General features: G+C 46.3%; 5 protein-coding genes across 8 annotated transcripts; 2 read left to right on the top strand and 3 right to left on the bottom strand.

The window, feature by feature from the left end:
- The first annotated feature begins 809 nt into the window (after positions 1–809).
- Positions 810–3,813, top strand: LOC117736616 (UDP-glucuronosyltransferase 3A1-like). Its single transcript, XM_034542066.1, has 9 exons — positions 810–843; positions 974–1,094; positions 1,318–1,481; positions 1,678–1,842; positions 2,193–2,401; positions 2,506–2,651; positions 2,810–2,895; positions 3,085–3,304; positions 3,388–3,813. Exons 1-9 carry the CDS (start codon positions 810–812, stop codon positions 3,653–3,655), a joined length of 1,413 nt encoding a protein of 470 aa, XP_034397957.1. The 3' UTR covers positions 3,656–3,813.
- Positions 3,814–6,533: 2,720 nt separating this feature from the next.
- Positions 6,534–9,458, top strand: pdxp (pyridoxal (pyridoxine, vitamin B6) phosphatase). The gene is given in 3 exon segments (XM_034541863.1): positions 6,534–7,105; positions 7,107–7,329; positions 8,461–9,458. Coding segments are annotated over 3 exon segments (948 nt in total). The 5' UTR covers positions 6,534–6,730; the 3' UTR covers positions 8,811–9,458.
- Positions 9,459–9,830: 372 nt separating this feature from the next.
- On the bottom strand, positions 9,831–12,339 carry mrps36 (mitochondrial ribosomal protein S36). 4 transcript variants are annotated; one of them, XM_034541866.1, is made up of 6 exons: positions 12,268–12,339; positions 11,995–12,101; positions 11,620–11,771; positions 10,718–10,781; positions 10,270–10,460; positions 9,831–9,968 (listed from the first exon to the last, which is right to left on the bottom strand). In XM_034541866.1, exons 3-6 carry the CDS (start codon positions 11,671–11,673, stop codon positions 9,951–9,953), a joined length of 327 nt encoding a protein of 108 aa, XP_034397757.1. In that variant the 5' UTR covers positions 11,674–11,771; positions 11,995–12,101; positions 12,268–12,339; the 3' UTR covers positions 9,831–9,950. The 4 variants fall into 4 exon arrangements, with proteins under 4 accessions (XP_034397757.1, XP_034397755.1, XP_034397758.1 ...); XM_034541864.1 differs by having other exon boundaries at positions 11,620–11,719; XM_034541867.1 differs by having other exon boundaries at positions 12,296–12,337.
- A 1,176-nt stretch (positions 12,340–13,515) lies between these two features.
- On the bottom strand, positions 13,516–16,266 carry LOC117735983 (betaine--homocysteine S-methyltransferase 1-like). Its single transcript, XM_034540934.1, has 8 exons — positions 16,252–16,266; positions 15,323–15,455; positions 15,093–15,205; positions 14,772–14,963; positions 14,540–14,687; positions 14,204–14,386; positions 13,803–14,031; positions 13,516–13,693 (listed from the first exon to the last, which is right to left on the bottom strand). The coding sequence occupies exons 1-8, from the start codon at positions 16,264–16,266 to the stop codon at positions 13,516–13,518; spliced, it is 1,191 nt and encodes a 396-aa protein (XP_034396825.1).
- Positions 16,267–16,803: 537 nt separating this feature from the next.
- On the bottom strand, positions 16,804–19,363 carry LOC117736261 (betaine--homocysteine S-methyltransferase 1-like). Its single transcript, XM_034541473.1, has 8 exons — positions 19,346–19,363; positions 18,453–18,585; positions 18,245–18,357; positions 17,957–18,148; positions 17,693–17,840; positions 17,426–17,608; positions 17,105–17,333; positions 16,804–16,993 (listed from the first exon to the last, which is right to left on the bottom strand). Exons 1-8 carry the CDS (start codon positions 19,361–19,363, stop codon positions 16,804–16,806), a joined length of 1,206 nt encoding a protein of 401 aa, XP_034397364.1.
- Positions 19,364–20,249: the final 886 nt, after the last annotated feature.

The raw sequence follows: 20,249 nt of genomic DNA, 5'->3' as shown, positions 1-20,249 counted from the left end.
GCACACAAGATCAAAAAAGAAGACTTTCAGGATTTAATGCGCTGCACTGAAAAGAGGATTTTTTTTTTTTTAGCAACAATGTTGGATTTTCTAAGGGTCACATTGATAAACCTGCTTTTACTTTCCTGCTAATATCTTATGGGAAATTCCTCATTTGTCTGGATACAACTCCAGTTACTCACTGGCTTTACCTTTGTCGCTGTATTAGTGAGTTAAAAGGGCAAACTTTCCTTCAAGGAATCCAGTTCACGAAGCAAAGTTTTCATTGCAGTTTATTTTGGAATTGGAGGACTATTTTCGGAGGACTTTGGCGTCTCATAACAACATGGGGTTTGTATTTTGGATGTTTTCTCTTCTGGCTCTTCCAGTGCTTCAGTCTGCCAAGATCCTGACTGTCTGTCTAATTGGTGAGTAGTGGAGAAGTGCCCATTGCTAGTTATAGTAATAGATACATTCGTTGTGAGTATTTGTTCAGAAATATAAGAAGAAAAAGGAATAACACTGGTGAGGGAGGAAAGTGAGTTTAAGGAGTTTGTGAAGGAAATTGGCTCCAGTAGGTTTATAAAATAAAAATTCAATTTAATATCATATAGGAAGCTTCAAATATGCTCAGTGGCCTTTTCCTGCACTGTGATTATCTACCTCTGTTATGTTGGTGTATTATTTTAAAAATGTTTTACATTTTGTGCAAAACAAATGAACTACAAGCTACGTGTTCAGCACGCTTCTTCTCCCCTCCAGGAGGAAGCCACTACTTGTTATTAGATGAGATCTCTCACAGCCTCCAGCAGCACGGCCATGAGGTCCGCATGCTCTTGCAACTGGGAAACCCTGTTATTAAAGGTCAACCGTACACACAATACACGCACGGACATACACGTACAGAAAAGACACAACGCACAACTTTCCCTCTCATCGTTTCTCACTTTAATCTTAATGTAAATGACTTCAATTTCCGCTTGAATTCTCCCAGGACTTTCCTACGCCGGCCGTGCAGACAGTTACCAGACGAGCACCTGGTCCTTAGGAGAGCAATACATCGCAGAATACAACGGCTGGTTCCTGGAGCAACAGATGCAGTTTTTGCTGGGAAGGTATCGGCAGACTCTGGTTACATCGATTGACACATGTTCGAAGAAACGCACTCTTTTGATCTTGTTTCCGACCTGGAGTCTTGTTGACCAGCAGCATTTTGAGGCGCTTGAATTGATCCTGGCATGATGCCCAATGTGTCTCTGTTTTCAGACTTTCTGTATTAGACTCCACGTTGCCTCTCTTTTTCTCTTCATTTTCCCTTCCTCTCTCTCTTTCTCCCAGGGACAACTTTAATAGCTTCCTGAAGTTCATGGGGCACCTGTCCTACCAGTGTGACAGGCTGCTCGTGGACACAGAGATAATAACTTTCCTCCAGATTGAGCGCTACGACATCGCCATCCTTGATGCGTTCAACCCCTGCTCCTTCATCCTGGCACGCAAACTCGGTACGTCTGCTGTCCTCGTCACTTTGGTTAATAACCATCATGCTTTACATTTCTACATGTGTTTACTATGCATCAATACCTTTCCACCTGAGTATTTCCAGTTCAACCTAATTGTGAGCCAGGTTGTATTGTTTCATTCATTGAAATCAATCAAAAGCATAAATAAATCTACAGCAGTTCCATGCATTTCCTCCAGGTATCCACTACATAGCGTTCTATCCCGGCGCTCTGAACGGTCCTCTGTCCACCGCTCTCCCCAGCCCAGTCTCCTACATCCCAGTCTTCAGCTCCCAGCTGTCCGACCAAATGAACCTTTTGGCTCGAGCAAAGAACCTCTTTTATTTTCTCTTGGCTCCCATAGGTAAGAATACATAGATACATAGGGGATCACATATTGTCAAGTGGTATTAACTGGCTTACTTAACAACACACGTCTTCGGTCTACACTGTAAAAGCCCAAGTACACATATTATTATTATAAAGGAGCACTCTATTTCTTCTCATCTTTCATTTGGAATATGCTTAATCTATCTCTGGAACAATATGTTATATATTTCCTTGTATCGCCATCGCCTTCCCATTTCTTCTTCAAAGACAAGCCAGTAAGTGGTTTAGCTAATACCCACTGACAATAAATGAGTTAGAATAATTAAATCTGATTTGAAATTAAGAGTACTACCATAACTTCTTTAATGTGTCTTGTTGTCGAAGGCCAAGAACTTGTATGGTCGACTTTTAGGGAAGTAGCCGAGCGCCACCTGGAGTCGGGCTCCTCCCCTGGTGGTCTGGAGGAGCTGCATCAGGGAGCTGAACTGTGGGCCTTCAACACCGACTTCTCCCTGGAGTTCCCCCAGCCTCTCATGCCCTACACTGTGCTGGTGGGAGGTGTGCTGAACAAACCAGCGAAGCCCCTGGAGCAGGTGCCTTCTTCTCGATGCGCCTCTCCGAACACATCCGTGAGGTTTTCAACCGTGTCTCGCTCGTCCTGCCGTACTCAACCTCGCATGTTTCCTCTGTTGCCCAGGATCTTGAGTTGTGGATCTCCAATTTCGGAGAGGCGGGTTTCGTTGTCGTGACTCTGGGATCGATGGTCTCTTCGGTCTCTGTGGACTCTCTGCTTGTGGAGCTGGTGGCTGGCTTCTCTCGGATCCCTCAGGGTGTTCTCTGGAGGTATGACACGACTCATACAGGCACTGTGAACATGCTTTTGTCACAGATCTTGATTTTTGAAAATACATAGATTTTCAGTCATGAAAAGACCCAAAACAAACTTGTTATTTTCAATTCATGTCATTGTGTTCCTATAACTCGCAGTGTTTTGCCTGCAGGTATGACCAAAACCGATGGCCGTCTCAACTGGACAGACCTCCCAATCTTAGGCTCGTGGACTGGCTGCCTCTCAATGACCTGCTGGGTAGGAACAGTCTGCCTCTCTGGTCCTGCACAAACATCAAGGCGGGTTACAGTAAATGGGAGACGGTTACAGATGTTACAAGCATTGTGAGATAGTCACTGCTGCACTGCAGCTCCATTCTCCCCTCTCATCCTACTACCTCCAAACACTCAGTGATTCCATTTTCTCCATTTCCTGTTTATACCGCAGGCCACAAAAAAGTGCGCATCTTCATCACCCACGGTGGGCAAAACAGCCTGTTCCAGGCTGTGTACCACGCTGTGCCTGTGCTGGGAATCCCTCTGTTTGGGGACCAGTTTGATAATCTGGTAAGGGCTGAAACAAAGGGACTCGGCCTCACCATCAACCCCGCACACATCACCAGGGAACTTCTCAGCTCCACCATTGAAACGCTCATGCAGGACGTCAGGTACGTGGACGGACATCTGAGACGCCAGGAGAGCACAGAGATGTCCGTGACCTTGCCCTTCTCATCTTCCCAATTGTTTCCAGGTTCAAGTCCTCAGCTTTGTCCCTGAGCAGGATCCACAAGTCCCATCCGGTCCCCCCGGCCCTTCGACTCACCCAGTGGGTGGAGCACGTCCTGCACAGCGGAGGTGGAGCTCATTTAAGGCCGACTTCACTGACGCAACCGTGGTACCAGAGATACCTGCTGGACTTGGTGCTTCTTCTCTCCCTGGCGTTCCTTGGACTTGTAGTTCTCTGTTTGGCTTGCTGTAAGAACAAGCAGTGCCGGGACAAACACAAAAAGATACAATAGCAGTGGCGTACTCAGTGTTTTCCTCTGGAAAACTTCAAATGGACACCTCAGTTCTGTGTTACTCGTTTAGCTTCGACTCAAATTCTACCGATAGGAGAACTTTCTCGCTACCCTAAAATAGTGCCGATGTTCAATAAATAAGCCATGCTTGTTGTAACTGTTAATACAACTCACCTTTAAATAAATACAATACATAACTGACACCAGGCTTTTCACTGACTGTATTTCCCAGTTTCACATCAGCCCTAACACCAAGTGGCCTGACCTCTCCCCTCCCAGCGCCACCGTGTCTGCCAGACGTCTCGTTTTGTACTGCGGCGCCACGCTGATCATAGAATATACCGTAATTCTCATAAATATGCTCTACTTGCAATCTGTGTGTGTGTGTGCATGTATGTGTGTGTTTGGGGGCGGCGTTATGGTCTGCTGGCTCTTCAATTATTAACCACCTGCGAGTCTCAACTCTGACCCCCACACCCTCCGCTGCTGGTTTCCACTGAGTCTGCTTCCCCTTTCCTAAACAAGACACAAAAGCGAACAGCGATGTTTCACGGTCAGCGCTCAAGCCCACAGTTGAGAGCAGAGCAGGCCTTGGAGGACCCCACCACCACCACCACCCATTCTGTCCTCCCTCCCACTCCTCACATCTGTGTTGGGGGTTAGCAGGGAGAAAAATATAGATTAGCAAGGAAATAATGACCAATTAGGACGGCTTGTTCTCTGTCCATTCAGCTGTCCATTCTGCCATTCATTTCCCTGCATTTCATTGGTTGTTTGGCTGGCAGTTGCAGGTGCCAGTGAGTCTTCCTCTGTCTCGCACGCTATCCAAAACAGACGGGGCAAAGCGGCCAAAGCATGACAGGACGGGACCACTGGGAGAAAGAAGGGGGGCGAAAAAAGACAGAATAAAAGGAAACTTTAATGAAGCAGAAGAGGGACACAATGATGCAAAATGGAACACAGGAAAGTCATAGAGAGAAGAAACAGAAACAAAGCCGAGAGAAACAAGAGCGAGAAGAAATAATGCTCCGAATACCGCTGAATAAAAAGTGATAGACTGTGTGTCACTTTCGGTATTTGTAATACAATTAACTGCATTTAATTTAGAATGTTGCTATTAATATTTTTGGCTTAAGTTGGAATTGCAATAATTTAATTTTTCTTCATTATATTTATAACCATGAGTTCAAAACAGGTTTGACATCCTGCAGTGACAAGCAAGAGGAAAAATTCAAATAACATCATTGTAATTGCATCACGATGCCACGTAAGATGGAGAAAGGGGAGGTTGGTGCGATGGTTGTGTCCATGAATCAAGCAGAAGTGATATTAAGAGCGCCTGACAATTTGAACTGTGCGACATTTTGATTTTGCTCACTGATTTGATTTTTTGCCACAAATCTGGCGCTCTCACATCAGGGGCAGGAACTAGAAATATTTAGGTTCATATCAAAATTAACTAATAATTTGTGTTGTGGGTTGTCTGGAAGAGCAAATAAAATATTTACTGCTTTTTAATGTATTTTTATAGTTGTTTCTATGTCGATTGTTTTTTTTTTGCTGGGTGATAAATGTGATTTATGCTGTATATTTGACTATATGTTTGATATGAATATATGTAATATATGCTGGTTTAATATTGATTTCAATGTTTCCTTCATCACAGAGGCACGCTCTGGAGGCGGTGCACATTAACAGTGCTGGGAGCTTTGAATACAGTGTGCTTATATTTCTTGGATTCTTGCCCTAATTTGACTTGTTGATCCGGCACCTGTTAAAGTCTTTTGAACCCTCTTTATCTGAAGGTCGGGCCCCCGGAACATGATTAGTTTAATGCCCTCTCTTGAAGCCAGAGAGAGAGAGATGTAGTGGCTCTGATTGGAATGTAATGTGAGGGAAAGGATGTTCAAACAAACTTGTAGCTGGCATTAGAAGTGCATACCCGGTTGCTCCTGTTTTGATGATCTGTGTCTTAGTAATAATGAATGAAGGGAGGAGCTGGTTGTTTTGACTGTGGAGGGTGTGTGTGGCTGTGTGTTGCTGGTTAGAGCCCCATCTAGTGACCTGAGAAAAATACTTCATTGAGAGTGAGAAATCATGGCTTCCTGGACCAGAATCAAGCCTGATTCTATAAACACTCCGCAGTAGAAAAAGTAAGGATATTTATTTAAATACTCACATTTATATAGATTAGGTAGACAAAATATTAGAAACACATCTTGGAAACTGAAAATAATTAAAAACATTACAATCTTCAGGTAGGATTTAGTGAAGCAACGTTGTATTAGACTTTCTTTCTTCTTCTTTTTTAGCTTGGTGTAATGCTAATAATAAACAGGCAACTGTGAAGTAAAAATTATTATTCTATGCTAATTTTATCTTTTGCTCCACTCCACAAATAATGTACTTTGTCCAGCACTAGATGTATTTCACAGTTCTGTAATTGTTATAACACAGATAGGATTGTGTATGCAAACATTAAAAAAATCTTACATTGACCTCAAATGAATTGTAAGTAGTTCTACCTAAATCAGCTATAAGATCATGCTGTTTACGAATTATTGCCTAACCAGTAATATACAGTAACATGTAACGCTCTTTAGACTCTTAACGTTTTTCATTTTGAATTCAGAACTTTTATAAAAGAGTAGTTTTAGTATCGGTGGCACCTTTCTACTTCTGAGTACGGCTTCTACGACTATATATTTTTATTCGGCGTAGTTATAGATTTTGTGCACATAAAAACAAAAAACATCAAATAAAATGTCACCTACGCGTCCATCAGCCGCCAAGAGGGCGCAATGTCATTTTTAGTGGCCGTTGCTTATAAAAGGCTTGTGACACGCACGCGCCTGATTGGTCCGCGTGGACACCGTGGGCGTGGCTTAGCATCAATGTTTATGTAGCCCGCTGTCCGCGTCTCACCGCACCAAGGACCTTCGCAATGTGATTTGATTGACCATTGATTAGTTTCCGTCCCATTTCACGCGCGGCCGTCAGCCCGTTATGCACCAGCCGTCGACATGGGGGGCCACTAGCAGGTGAAACACGGAGGAGACCGAGCAAAAAGCCGGAATGGCAGGCGCCTTTGGGTTCAAAGGCTGCCAGAAAATTCGAGGTCCGCAGATAAGAAATCTGCTCGAGGCGAAGGACTTCATTCTCTTCGACTGCGACGGGGTCATATGGCACGGCGAGACGGCGATAACGGGCGCGGCGAAGGTGGTGAGTTCGCTCATACGGCACGGCAAAAACGTCGTGTTCGTCACCAACAACTGTACCAGGCCCCGCGAGAATTACGTGCACAAGTTCTACCGGCTGGGCTTCACCGACGTGATGCTGGAGCAGATCTTCAGCTCGTCGTACTGCTCGGCTCTCTACCTGCGGGACGTGGTCAAAATCCGCGGCCAGGTGTTCGTCATGGGCTGCGACGGACTGCGCAGGGAGCTGCAGGGGGGCGGGCGTCCCCTGCGTGGAGGAGGCGGACGAGCCGGACGCCACCATCTACGACTGCGCCCTGGCGGAGGACGTCAAGGCGGTGCTGGTGGGACACGATGACAAACTGACTTTTCTCAAACTGGCCAAAGCCTCGTGCTACCTGCGGGACCCGGACTGTCTGTTCCTGGCCACCGACAACGACCCCTGGCACCCTCTGTCGGGTGGAAGGATACTGCCAGGTAATGGTGGTGATGGAGCCGTGTGTGCGTGTGTGGGGTGGGAGAGCTCGGGCTCCTCCAGTGTTTTTGTATAGTTGTAGCCAACCATGTATAGATTACTGTCTGGGCCCGAGAGGTCAGCTGGTGTAGTGCAGGGGCGCCCCCAGAAATGTTTATAGAGGAGGGGGGCGGGGGCGTGGCGGCACATTAGGCCACTGAAAACCATGTCAATATTTCCCAGTTACTAATTATCTGATGTGCACAGACATAAATAGTTCCTCCAATAATCACTCCGCAGTTGTAATCCTGTGTCCCTGGATTAATTGCCTGTATTTATCCTCTTATATACCAAAGACAGGTACACACAACATTCAATCAAATGAGACTTTGGCCAACGACACCAATGTGGAGAGATAAGAAGGGATGTGTGTTTGGATGATAAGTGGGCACAAAATAATTCAGTTTTTATTTACCAAAACGTCGCAACTGAGGTCTTATTCATACAAGGGGATACTTTGCAAAAATAGCAAAGTTCTCATACTGTAGACTGAAATCTATGTTATTAGTTAAAGCACTTTTAACATGACATCAAATAATAATCCTTTATTCGTTCCACAGCAGGACATTTGGCAAGATTACAATATTGCACACTGGGTTGAACAGATGCTTTATATTGCAGTGTACACATTGATGGTTTATATATATATATATATATATATATATATATATATATATATATATATATATATATATATAATTTAAAAAAAATCTCAATCGGTGGCATCAGGTTTGTAGGGGCTTTAGATGGCCTCTGTTCATCAGGAACCAGAACAGAAGAGTTGTAACGTTAACCTGCAAAATTCTAGCTGCATCTCTGCTGTGGTGAACATTTATTTTGTCTAGAATACAATCGGGTGGATTGGCCGCAGCTGAATTGAGCCTTTCTTCTGGGCGCCATTCATAGCAGACGGCAGCTTTATTACAGCATCGAACCCAAGTCACTACCTGGGTGGTACACCGTGTGAGACTGATCAGAGGCTAGCCGCTAAGCAATGCATAATACATAAAGATCTCTTTTACTCCAACATACTTGAAGGAGAGGACAGGATTCACTCTGCTCTAACCTCTTTATATCATCTTCCCCTCCGGAAGGTTCTGGGTCCCTCACTGCAGCCCTGGAGGTGTCCTCAGGCCGCAAGGCCACCGTGATTGGCAAGCCCAGCCGCTTCATGTTTGAGTGCATCTCCAGCCAGTTCAGTGGGGTGGAACCCGCCCAGTGCCTGATGATCGGGGACCGCCTGGAGACGGACATGCTGTTCGGCTCCAACTGCGGCTTCGACACCATGCTCACCCTCACCGGCGTGTCTCAGCTCGAGGAGGCCCAGGAGTACCGGGACAGCGAGCTGGCCGCCAACCACAGCTTGGTGCCAGACTACGTGGTGGACTCCATCGCCGACTTCCTGCCGGCTTTTGAGGAGCTGGACGACGAACAGAGCAATTGACGGGAGTCCCTTTCGCCCGCCATCGATCGCTTCTCCTGCATTTCCAAGTGCGATGTTTAGTTTGGCGTTTGCAAACAAACCACATACCTATCCACAATGATCAAAACCAAGAAATGTTCCTCAGCAACAAGGGTGCCGTTTGACACAGGACAGAATATTCTCCCCCCCAAAGTAATCCAATGCATACCTCAGTGTTTCTTCTCGTGTTGTGACTTTGCAGTTGCTGTCGGTGTTAATATTAATCTCTGAATATACTGCACTTTCCTCTCCATAGAGTTCACAAAGTTGTGTGTGATGATGGGGTTTGAGCATCCAGAGGTATTTTTGTAAAGCCATGAATTGTTCTATAACGGCATTCATGCGTTTAAATTATTATTTATTCATTTAGCCAAAAGGGCAGGCAGAATAGTTTTCTCATGTGTTTGATTCATGGCAAGAGGGGACCATCAATAAAACAGCTCTACTCGGCCGCGGTGGAGACGACAACCTGCCGGTCGGGCAGCTGCAGCGTCCGTCCACCTGTCACGCCTGTGCTGAACAGCTTCCCGGATCTCAGTCATACTGCACTGTTGTGAAATGTCGATGTTGTTAATGTTTTGCCATATAGCGCATGCCAGCGACGACAATAAACAAAAAATGAACCCTAAACATGTCCTTGTCTCGTCGTGTGCCGACGGTGTTCACATCAAGCACGAGAACGCCACAAACCAAACACAATATATTTTAATTATTCCACTCGGTACGATTGCAACTTTGATATCCAGCATCTCTTCGGCCGTGTTTGGTTCATTTGTTATGTATTGCAGGGAAATGCATCTTCCCATCGTCTAAGTAGCAGAGCTTCGTGCTTGCATTTTAGGTGCGGCGGGCATTGTGAAGCACAAGTGTATATATATAAAAACCACACGCTACTCTTATAGCTTTGCTGCGTGTAAAACAATGAAGATGTCCCTTTTTTAGTATGAACTTAAAATACAATTAGGATTTAACATCTAAAAGAAAAAAATTAATCAATATATGTACATTTTAACTGGCTTTATGCAATACTTTATTCTACATCATGTCTCATGTGGCAATAGGTTAAACTGACGAACAGAGTGCAGACGGACTGATCTCACACGGATGAGGACTTTGGTTGCGTCATTCTGGTCCGCCGCGCTGTGGAGAAAGAAAACGGAATACTGATCATGTGACAAAGCTCCTCAATATTGACACTGCGGATACAACTTTACTTAGGTTTGCATTTCCAGCCTTTTGCAACTTCGTTCTAGTATATCACAGTTTAGGTTTTTGAGTGCAAACAACCGTTAAAATCTAATGGGAGTGTAAAGTCCAAAGGTGACAATGCAGCTTTATCTTACATCGAGGGAAACTGTTATGTTCTAACCGAGACCTGACGTTTTAAAGACCAACATTGTCAGTGTTTGGCATTCAGTCCAAGAGGTCGGGGCCCCCTCACCTGGATGTAGTCCATTTCCTCCACTGCCATCGGTCTCCTGCGGTACCTTGCAGGGAGCAGCTGAATGGAGGCCAGCGAATCTGGCGTACCAGAAATGAAGGTCAATGGTACATGGGGTCTTGATGACAGAGGTGAAGTCAGGGCGCTGTGTGGCGAGGAGTTAACCGCTAACGTTTTCAAAGCCTCTTGGACTAGAAAAGGGAGAAGAGGAGAAAAAGGTCACTGATGATAAATAAAAAAAGGAAACTTGCAGAGCACCGAGCGGAAATCATCGATAGAGAAATGCTCATTTTCTGGAGCGAAATTCATTCAAACCTTGCGGAGAGTTTATTTACAATGAAACACACAAGAGGGTTACGTTATCAGTGACATCACCCAAGAGCTGTTTTTAGGATGGGTTCCTTCATTAAGTAGCTGTCGGACCCCCGTCCACTTTCTCCATGCTCACCATTGGGCCGTGGGACGTCCTGTCTTTGGGGGAACTTGATCAGAGGAGCACGAGGCCGGATAGCCTGCAAACAGACACCCGTTAGATCAAACAGCGGTGCGAGTGTCAGTTAAACCCTAAAACAAAGAAATAGTTTGTGTGGCAGATCCCTCAAAACAGGGGCAGCTAAAAGGGTACTTCTGGGTGAGATTTAAGTGATGACCTCAGACTGTGACAGGAGACAGTGACGTTGCTTCATACTATTGCTGCAACTACCGATCAGAGTGACAACACAATGAAACAATACGCAGACTTAGATAGACAGCTCAAGTTCCAAGGCAAGAAAAAGGCTCCTGGTAGCTTCTCAAAGCTAAGCAAATATGAGGCATTCTTTTAAACTACTTTCAGACTTGACAAAACATGAACTAACCGAAAAAGGAACTCAAATTGATTAAGCCACGTACAGCGACACGTTGTTAGTACATTTGCTGGGCTATTGGGGTACAAATACAGTACATCTGTCCCAACGTTCAGCTATTTTCTGAGCTCACGTCATCGGTGTACAAAGTTATCTACCGCTGAGCTAAGCTAAGCTAGCTGCTCCCTGGACACACAGGACTCCAGCTAACAGCCACGACACACTGAACTAACAGCGAATCAGCCAACATGTCCGTAACCTTTCCCACAACGTCACATATGCACAGTGCACGTCTTCTGCTGCTGCCTCAACACGACAACGGGTTAAACAAGGACATCAACAAGGGTACGGCGGCATTTGTCTCCCAGAAAAAGGCCTCTTTAAACAAAAAAAGCGTATCGACTGTACAGCCCGACGGAAAGGCGACGTGTTGTACTTCTCAAAATCAGTCCGACCTCAACACACTGATGTCTGTCGATGGTTCAAATCTCGGGAGCGCCGTTACCTGGATCACTCGGGCGGCGGGTGCTGCCATTTTGGAGCTGACTTTGCTTCCCATGATGACCTCCGCGGGTTCACTTCCGGTATAGAGCGGCTACTTGTAGCTGCAGAACGACACCACAAGATGGCGGTGCTGTTACTGGGACCTGTACGGGGCTATACCATAACACGCAGAGTGGTACAGAGGATGCGGGTCGTGGTGACGGTGCGGAGGGATGGAGGGGGACAAGATGCCTCTCTAGAAGCCTCCATGAATAGATTCAATAACATATAGGCGATACAGCAATGACACGAATCTTCTAAGGCTAGAAGGTCAATAATATGGCTGAGTTTTGAGTCTTTATTCTATCCGCTACCTTACGTCTAGCTATGTCTTTACCTCTTTAGCGAAGCGGCCGTCTGATATGTTGACCCAGTGGTTGTCCTGCGAGGTCAAATCCTCAGGCCATACTGCAGCCTTGTCATTCCGGGTTGCGAGTCAGCCTCCTGTCGAAAAAGGGCAAACAAAAATAGACAAATAAAAGACCTTAATCCGCTGTAAAGTACAACCAGTCGAGGTTAAATGAGGCTCTAAAGGCTTTTATTCGCCATTAAGCTACTAAAAGGCAACAATATTGTCTGTGTGAGAGCTAAAATGCCAAAACAAGCCTACCGTGCTAGGGCAAAGAGAAATATCGTACCCTATCTCTGATTCCACTCCGCCGTCAAGAGGTCAATTCGGGCTTGTCCAATCAACAACGAAAGTAGCAGAGATCGTTTATAAAGCGAGATGTGTCACCATCAGAAAACTCCCAATCAAGCACAGGCACGACTCTCTGAAGCTGCATCGCAAATCCATAAATCCATATAACAGAATGTAGATAGAGGTACAATCATCACACTCTTGTGATTACAGCCGAAAGAAAACATAGTATAACCAAATATAGCTCATCATCTTGGCTCTCTATAATGTTAAGAGAGACCACATTGTTATGGATCAAAATGCTGCTTCCTAAATTTCCATAATGTAATTGAATATCATTTTTAATTAGAGCCCTCCCTGTCTGGTTCATGTGAATGTCTTAAGCTCCATGTCCCTGACATAAACCTGACATTTGTTTATGAATATTTTAATGAGGCGTAAAACTATCATTGCTATTTTTTTAATAATGTAATACAAAAGATACAACTTTGTCTTGTAAGATGGACTTGTGAACCCCAAATTCACATAACCTTTGAAATAATAATAAAGGATAGCTTTTTACTTGTTCCCACTACTGCTAGTTAGTGGAACATCCTCTCGGGAAGGCTCTTTGTAAGTGCGGTCAGTGTCATGTGGGCCAACACCGCCATCTACTGGATCCCAATATTCATTGCAGGATTCTCGAAATTCTACATTCATAAACAATGACGCTCATCTCCAACTCTTAGATCACAGTGTGAGATTAGAGGCTTTACAAACCTCAATGCCATTTTCATGATATGACGTAATGTTGCCTCACTAATACTGGCCTGATTATCAAAGCATTATAATATTATTATTACCTATCAATGCATTGAAGCGTAGCTCATTTTCGACACTGTTAAGTCAATTTGTCCCTGCACAAGAGTTATAAATGTGTGTTTACATGGTGTCACGATCATCACATATTTACAGATGATGGAACTGAGAAACATCATTCGCAGCAAGGAACATCTCAACAGTCCAGTGGCCAATTCACATTTTATTAGTTCTTTTATTAAACAAACTGATCCAAACTGAGTCATGAAGAACAAAAAGGTCCCTATCTTAACATGGGCCGACTCCTCACGTGAAGGTTCGGCCCCGGACGTTACGTTTGTTGGCTACATCACAGTTTACACATATAGTGTGCGCCACCCGGGTTTGACCCGGGCCTGCTGCCAGCTGTGTGGCGGAGACTCAGTTGCTCTTTGACCTGTCGAACAGCGTCTTGAGTTGGCCCTGAGAGGTGGCCTCTTTCTGCTGCATCAGATCCTTGTGGCCCTTGGTGACGCCCCAGCTGTCGGGGGCAGACATGGAGGGACACAGGGGGCGACCGGAGGCTGGCTTCAGGTTCTCCCAGTAGTCACGGCGGGCTCTAGAAGAGACAAAGAGTCACACCAGTTAGCACTCGCTGGTGTTGAGTCGACGGTTCACATTTTATGGTGCGTATTTATGGTACAAAAGTAACGAAAGTCTCCTCTGACCTGGCTCTGACCCAGGGCTTGGTGTGCATCTCCAGACCGGCCCCCCAGTTGCCGTGTTTCTCTGACGCGGCAGGGAGGAAGCCCCTATCGGGGGCCAGCTCCTCTGCGACCGCCCTGATGTGGTAGGGCTCAAATCCACAGCAGCCGCCGATGAAGCGGATGCCGGCGTTGTAGGCCTCTCTGGCGTACTTGTGCATGTCCCAGCGCGACAGGATCCTGGGCTCCAGACCTGATGGGAGATTTATACACATTAGATCCCACAACCGTGGCTGCTTTTGGTGACCGGTGGGATGCAGTACACCCGCCAGAGAGTGTATGCGCATGCACACTGGGAAAGGACCTTTTTTTAAAAAGACGTATGTTATATGTTTTAAAAAAAATGCAGCGCGGTATTTGATTACCGAAGGGGAATTCTGGCAGATCGATGAATCCCTGACAGCTGCAGTCGGGGGTGTGGTATGCCAGGGGCTGCACCATGTAGTGAGCCTTCAACCCGGCCTTCTCCACTCCCTCCTTCATCATCTTGACAGCTTGCACACAGGTCAGGGGGTCAAAGTGGCAGTTGACGCCAACAATCTGGGCACCTGGAGGAGCAACATGCATCGGCGTGAGCTGGCTGTTACTGATAAGCAGAGGGAGGCAAACAATTGGAAGAGGCAGCGGCAACTGTGCTTGTGTGGTTTGGGTTAAATCTATGAGCGATGCTCATGGGTGTATTAAACAATCACTGCACTCACCGGCTTTGACCAGCCTGACAGCACACTCTGCAGGAGAGACGCCGTGCATGTCTCCCTCCGGTCCGATGCACATGGAGGCAGCCACAGGCTTCCCTGTCTCCTTCAGCACCTCCACAGCCCACACGGCCTCCTCAACATGCTCAAAGTACTGCAGGACAGTGACATCATACGTATGAACATCCACAGGAAAAAAAAGTTCCGGTGAAGGAATCTTTATTTTTTTGATCTCTACCTCAGCAATCAGGAAGTCCACGTTCTTCTTCATGAACACGTCCAGCTGTTTCTTCAAGATGGCCTTCACCTCCTTCTCACTCTTGCAGCTCAGGTAGGACGGAGTCTGACACACTCCTCCGGCCACCAGGGCGTCGCCCTCGTTGGCGACCTCACGGGCCAAATCGCAGGCGGCCTCGTTGATCTGAGCTCCCTGCGGGATGAAAGGGAAAAAAGGATGGGCCCAGAATCCTTTGAGCTTTTCAGTGCACGGATGGCCGGCCACCTGCGGGGATGTTCTGCTCATTCTCGTGAATGCGTTGCGGACCGCAATTGGACTTACGGTGAAGGTGAGCTTGTTGCCCCTGTTCTCCAGTTTGTCGTCGCTGGCGTAGAAGGTGAAGGTCTGCATGACATTGGCCCCGGCCCTCAGGAACTCCCTGTGCAGCTGTCGCACTGAAATCAGAGCAACCAACGCACGATGAGGCAAACACACAAGCAAATCCATCTAAACTAAATCCATCTGAAGTTAACTTTGCATGTGTCAATGTTGGTACAACAGCTCGTTCTCACCTGCTTCGGGGTGCTCTGAGGCGGCTTCTGGGGTCCAGGGACCGGCCTTCACGTAGCCCCTCTTCTCCAGGGCAAACACGAAGCCTCCATCGCCGATCACCACCTCCCCGGCGTTGAGACGCTCCAAGATTCCCTGTGGCGACGGATCAGTGTGAGCTGCTGATCATGCCTCATGCATAGTGGATTCCAAAGTCCAGTGCTAACCCCCCCCACACACACACACACACACACTTTCTCTCAGTGAAACTGAGGCATCAAGAAAGCAGCACGTCATGTCAGAGAGCAGCCGCACGGCTCCCATTGGCTGATAGACCTGAACCCTTTGACTCCAGCGCGCTTGGCTCTCGTAGTGAAAGTCTCACGTCAATCTGAACTAAATCTTTTTACTCTCTTTGTCTTTATTACACTTGAGTCCGTGTCTGCAAAATGTATTTGCTTCCACACCCAGTCTTGAGGTGATGAGTTTGGCGTTAGATAGTTTGTAGATGTTTTATTTTCATTTGTATCGATTGATTCACTTATTTGAATATCAGAAAAGCCCCGCCTGTGCGCTCATGTCATGAACCAGATCAAACCACACCGAGAGTCAGATGTGTCTGTCTGTCATAAGACATGACAAATTGTGGAATTTCTGCAATAATAATAACAAATAAAAAAACAATTAAGAGAAAGTCCTTCGCTAATTTACAGGATAAATACTTCAAAGTCACTCGTAATGAGAGATTATTATGATCGCCATCTATATCATGAGCTGAAAGGAAAAAAACCGTTGTGAGCCACTTGAGTTGGTACAAACTCAAGAGAGAAAACGAGGCCTCCAGAAGAGTTTTCATCAAGACGCCAAGATGTCCAAGTCACTTTCTATAACTTCTGGCATACGTTGACATCCTGAATGCATACACCACCTTTAGACAAAAGTTCACACATACCTTCTTTGGTGCCATAATCCTGCCGCTGTGTGGACCCCTGACTGATCAGACTGAGAGGCTGAAGCAACATTGGTGAGGAGCTGGAGGCCACTATAAATCTCTCTGAAGCAGGGGAGGGGTCCAACTGGGAGCTTCTCTGATTGGCAGCGGGCAAATTACACAACTTTAATGTTCACGCATTCCCATCTCCTCCTTCACTGAATGAGAGTATTGTGACTGCTCCGGTTAATTGTGGCTGTTGGTGTGTTTGTCTCTCCTCCTGGCTGTTTGTGGGTTTCTGTTTTTTTGGTCCTTGACCAGGCGGATCCAACTCTGTAGTGGGCAGCCAGGTTTACCACACCAACAAGGACTGAGTGCCTTCTAAATCATGCACATGTGAAATGTGTGACATATTCATAGTTCTCTTCACTCATTCCACACTGACAACACGTAGTCGTGAAATTAAGTGACACACTCAGGTTTATTGTTTGGGGTTTACAGAGTAATACTCCACAAAGTGGAGCATCGCTGTTACAAGTGCTTTTTCATCTCCAGACTGAACTCGGAAAGCCTTCATGCGGAGGACTTGGTCTTCTTCTGCATCTCCAGCACGTGTTTCATTTCCTGGCTGCTGGTGGCCTCTTTGTGCTGCAGCAGGTCAGCGTGACCCTTGGTCACGCCCCAGCCCTCTGGCGTGGACATGGACGGGCACTTGGGGCGACCGGATGCGGGAGCGAGATTCTCCCAGTAGTCCCGACGGGCCCTAGAGGGGGCAGAGACACGGGTTAAACACAGGGGACAAGATGCACCGAGTAATATACTATCCATTATTGGTGTGCATTTCAGTATTTTGAATATGTTTTGGCTGGTTTACCTGGCTCTGACCCAGGGTTTGGTGTGCATCTCCAGACCAGCACCCCACATTCCATGTTTCTCTGAGCCGGGGGCCACGATCCCTCTCTCGGGGGCCAGCTCCTCTGCTATGGCTCTGATGTGGTAGGCCTCATACCCACAGCAGCCACCGATGAAGCGGATGCCAACCTTGTAGGCCTCTCTGGCGTACTCGTGCATGTCCCAGCGGGTCAGGATCCTGGGCTCCAGGGCTGAGGAAGGAAAAAGGAGACAACTGTGAGAAGCTGGTGACTACACAACTGTTTTGTTTTTTTCTTTTAATGTCGGAGAAAAATGATATTACCGAAGGGGAATTCTGGCAGATCGATGAATCCCTGACAGCTGCAGTCGGGGGTGTGGTATGCCAGGGGCTGCGCCATGTAGTGAGCCTTCAACCCAGCCTTCTCAACTCCCACCTTCATCATCTCCACAGCTTTCACACAGGTCATGGGGTCAAAGTGACAGTTGACTCCCACAATCTGGGCACCTGGAGAACAGAAGGTCATGGTTATCGTCGTATCAGATAACACAGCTGACTCTCAAGTAAGGAAACACACGAGAAGCATCGTACCGGCGTTCACCAGCCTGACGGCACAGTCTCCGGGTGAGACGCCGTGCATGTCTCCCTCCGGTCCGATGCACATGGAGGCAGCCACTGGCTTCCCGCTGGTCTTCAGCACCTCCACGGCCCACACGGCCTCCTCGACATGCTCGAAGTACTGCAGTGAGAGAAACAACACAGTCACCACTGAGCGCTCACACGCTCCACTAATCCTATTATAGATTGAAGTCGCTCTGACAGCGACAAGACTTGGAAACGAATAAGTGGATCCACCTCGGCAATCAGGAAGTCCACGTTCTTCTTAATGAACACGTCCAGCTGTTTCTTGAAGATGGCCTTCACATCTGCCTCACTCTTGCAGCTCAGGTAGGACGGAGTCTGACACACGCCACCGGCTACCATTGCGTCTCCTTCATTGGCTACTTCCCTTGCCAGGTCACAGGCTGCCTCGTTGATTTTTGCCCCCTGAGAGAACATCGCAGTTGATGGAAAAGGCCACAATCAGTACGGGGTAGAGCGGTATTTGCTGTAAATGTTTTCCGGATATAGTCAGCCACTCACAGTGATTTTCAAGTTCTGACCCCTGTTCTCCAGTTTGTCGTCGCTGGCGTAGAATGTGAAGGTCTGCATGACATTGGATCCTGCTCTCAGGAACTCCCGGTGCAGCTGCCGCACTAATGGAAACACACACGTTTGAAGCGTTTAGGTTTGTGTACCTTCCTTCCATGTGGTTTTAGACACAGTGAGTGAGTGTTCGTGCTCGTCTTACCGGCTTCAGGGTGTGTGACGGCAGCCTCGGGGGTCCACGGCCCGGCCTTTACGTAGCCCCTCTTCTCCAGAGCGAACACGAAGCCCCCATCGCCGATCACCACCTCGCCAGCATTCAGGCGGTCAAGAATACTCTGTGGGAGCAGAGCCAAGCGAACACATCACTTGAGCTCCATGCTGAGTATACACTTTTGATATTTTGTAGGTTATTTCAAGGAACAGTTCCAAAAACATTCCAAAATCCGAACCCTCAAGATAATCCGCAGTTCCACAGTTGGGACCAGTTTCATGAAGGAACAACGGTCGAAAGAAAATAGTTCCTACAAGCTCTGTGGATTAAGTTAACCACGATTTCCAGAAAGAGAAATGTGTGTAGAGTTTTTCAAATGTATATATTTGGTGTTTTGCCATATAGTCCCATTATACTATAGCTTCCAGAACTAGGCAACTCACACTTAAACAATCTAGATAATAAATAGCTCTACAGGATAGAGAGAAAATGTGTATTTCTTTACTTTGGGATGAACTGTCCCTTTAATATCTCTAATAAATACAACAGGGAAGAGGGACCCATGACAGACAGACAACATGCATGTGATTGAAATAAAATACACAAGCATTTGACAATGTGAGATGCGTAGCAGTTTGCAGCTGATGAATAGACAAATGTGTGCAATGAAAATGTTCTGATTCCAGTAGAAAGATAAAAGCGGTTATCATCCTGAGACTGCTTTACTCTGGTTATTTTCACAAAGTCATCAAGACCCGTCGACCAACAGGACAACCACAACCCACAGTAATTACATGGCTCAGATTTACATCAACACAATCTAGAATCTAAAATAAGATGGGTGCAATATAAATGCAGTATCGTCTGCATAGAGGTTTATATACCTTCTTGACAGGTGCCATCTCTTCTTCCCGGTGTCAGTTGAAGCACTTAGCGCTTGGTAACAGCGAACCCCTTTATTGTCCCGGAGAGTGAAGACAGTTGGCCCTCACCAGCTTTATACTGCTGGGGGAATATGGGAGGATTTCATTTCTGGTGCCAAATTCATGTAAAATTGACAAACCTCTGTTTGGATATTGGGCAACACTGTTTGGCTCAGAGATCAATGAAGAAGGTACAAGCAGCAGTCGGTTCAGGTAAGGCAGGGACATAGTTATGTTACAGAAAGTTTAATGATTATATTAATATCTCCAGTTGAACATTAACCATTCGTGCTGTGTTGCAAACAATGGTTAATTGTGGGCCACTGTGCAGCGTAATACTATACATTAAGTTTAAAATGTGAGGGTTTACTTTGAGAATGCAAATCCTTTTCCTGCAAATGTGCATTTGGTAAAAACCTTCATACACGTTGTTATTCGATAACCAGCCTGGTTTTCATCGAACCAAATCCAAAAAGGGCAAACACGTGGTGAGAATCTTTGGTTTTTACTTGTCCTGCACGATAGTAAATGCAATGTTTTTGGACTTTGTACCTTTGATTGAATAAAACAAGACTTTTGACATTTTCATATGTGTTAAATCATCTCTTTTGGACAAGGAAATCATTCAGCTGGTTGCTGCTCTTGGCAGATATGTTTCAAATAATTCAGTCCAGCTTTTCCTGAACCATATTCTCTTATCGACAGTGACATGGATCAAGTGTAGGGTTTTCCAGGTTAACCAGTAACACCTCCTTCTGCCCCCTATTCCGTCCTCCTCGCTGGCCTTATTTATTTTGCAGCTCTGTCAGCGCCGGGTCTAACCAGTTTCAGGGGGAGTTTTAGAGATAGGCCTGCCGAAGGTTTT

This window comes from Cyclopterus lumpus, chromosome 9, assembly GCF_009769545.1.
Source record: "Cyclopterus lumpus isolate fCycLum1 chromosome 9, fCycLum1.pri, whole genome shotgun sequence".
NCBI classification, from domain to species: domain Eukaryota; kingdom Metazoa; phylum Chordata; class Actinopteri; order Perciformes; family Cyclopteridae; genus Cyclopterus; species Cyclopterus lumpus.
The sequence above is the reverse complement of the archived record's forward strand: the minus strand, read 5'-3'. Positions and strand labels throughout refer to the sequence as shown.

What these genes read in the sequence shown, in the direction of transcription:
- LOC117736616 (XM_034542066.1), top strand. Translation starts at nt 810, where the DNA reads ATGCTCTTGCAACTGGGAAACCCTGTTATTAAAG. An exon ending in ATGCAGTTTTTGCTGGGAAG is followed by an intron (nt 1,095 to 1,317) that starts GTATCGGCAGAC and finishes TCTTTCTCCCAG; the next exon opens with GGACAACTTTAATAGCTTCC. An exon ending in TTTTCTCTTGGCTCCCATAG is followed by an intron (nt 1,843 to 2,192) that starts GTAAGAATACAT and finishes TTGTTGTCGAAG; the next exon opens with GCCAAGAACTTGTATGGTCG.
- mrps36 (XM_034541866.1), bottom strand. Translation starts at nt 11,673, where the DNA reads ATGGGAAGCAAAGTCAGCTCCAAAATGGCAGCACCCGCCGCCCGAGTG. An exon ending in CCGCCGCCCGAGTGATCCAG is followed by an intron (nt 10,782 to 11,619) that starts GTAACGGCGCTC and finishes GTCTGTTTGCAG; the next exon opens with GCTATCCGGCCTCGTGCTCC. An exon ending in GGACGTCCCACGGCCCAATG is followed by an intron (nt 10,461 to 10,717) that starts GTGAGCATGGAG and finishes TCCCTTTTCTAG; the next exon opens with TCCAAGAGGCTTTGAAAACG.
- LOC117735983 (XM_034540934.1), bottom strand. An exon ending in GCAACAAGCTCACCTTCACC is followed by an intron (nt 14,964 to 15,092) that starts GTAAGTCCAATT and finishes TTCATCCCGCAG; the next exon opens with GGAGCTCAGATCAACGAGGC. An exon ending in TGGACTTCCTGATTGCTGAG is followed by an intron (nt 14,688 to 14,771) that starts GTAGAGATCAAA and finishes ACTGTCCTGCAG; the next exon opens with TACTTTGAGCATGTTGAGGA.
- LOC117736261 (XM_034541473.1), bottom strand. An exon ending in TGGACTTCCTGATTGCCGAG is followed by an intron (nt 17,841 to 17,956) that starts GTGGATCCACTT and finishes CTCTCACTGCAG; the next exon opens with TACTTCGAGCATGTCGAGGA. An exon ending in AAACCCTGGGTCAGAGCCAG is followed by an intron (nt 16,994 to 17,104) that starts GTAAACCAGCCA and finishes TGCCCCCTCTAG; the next exon opens with GGCCCGTCGGGACTACTGGG.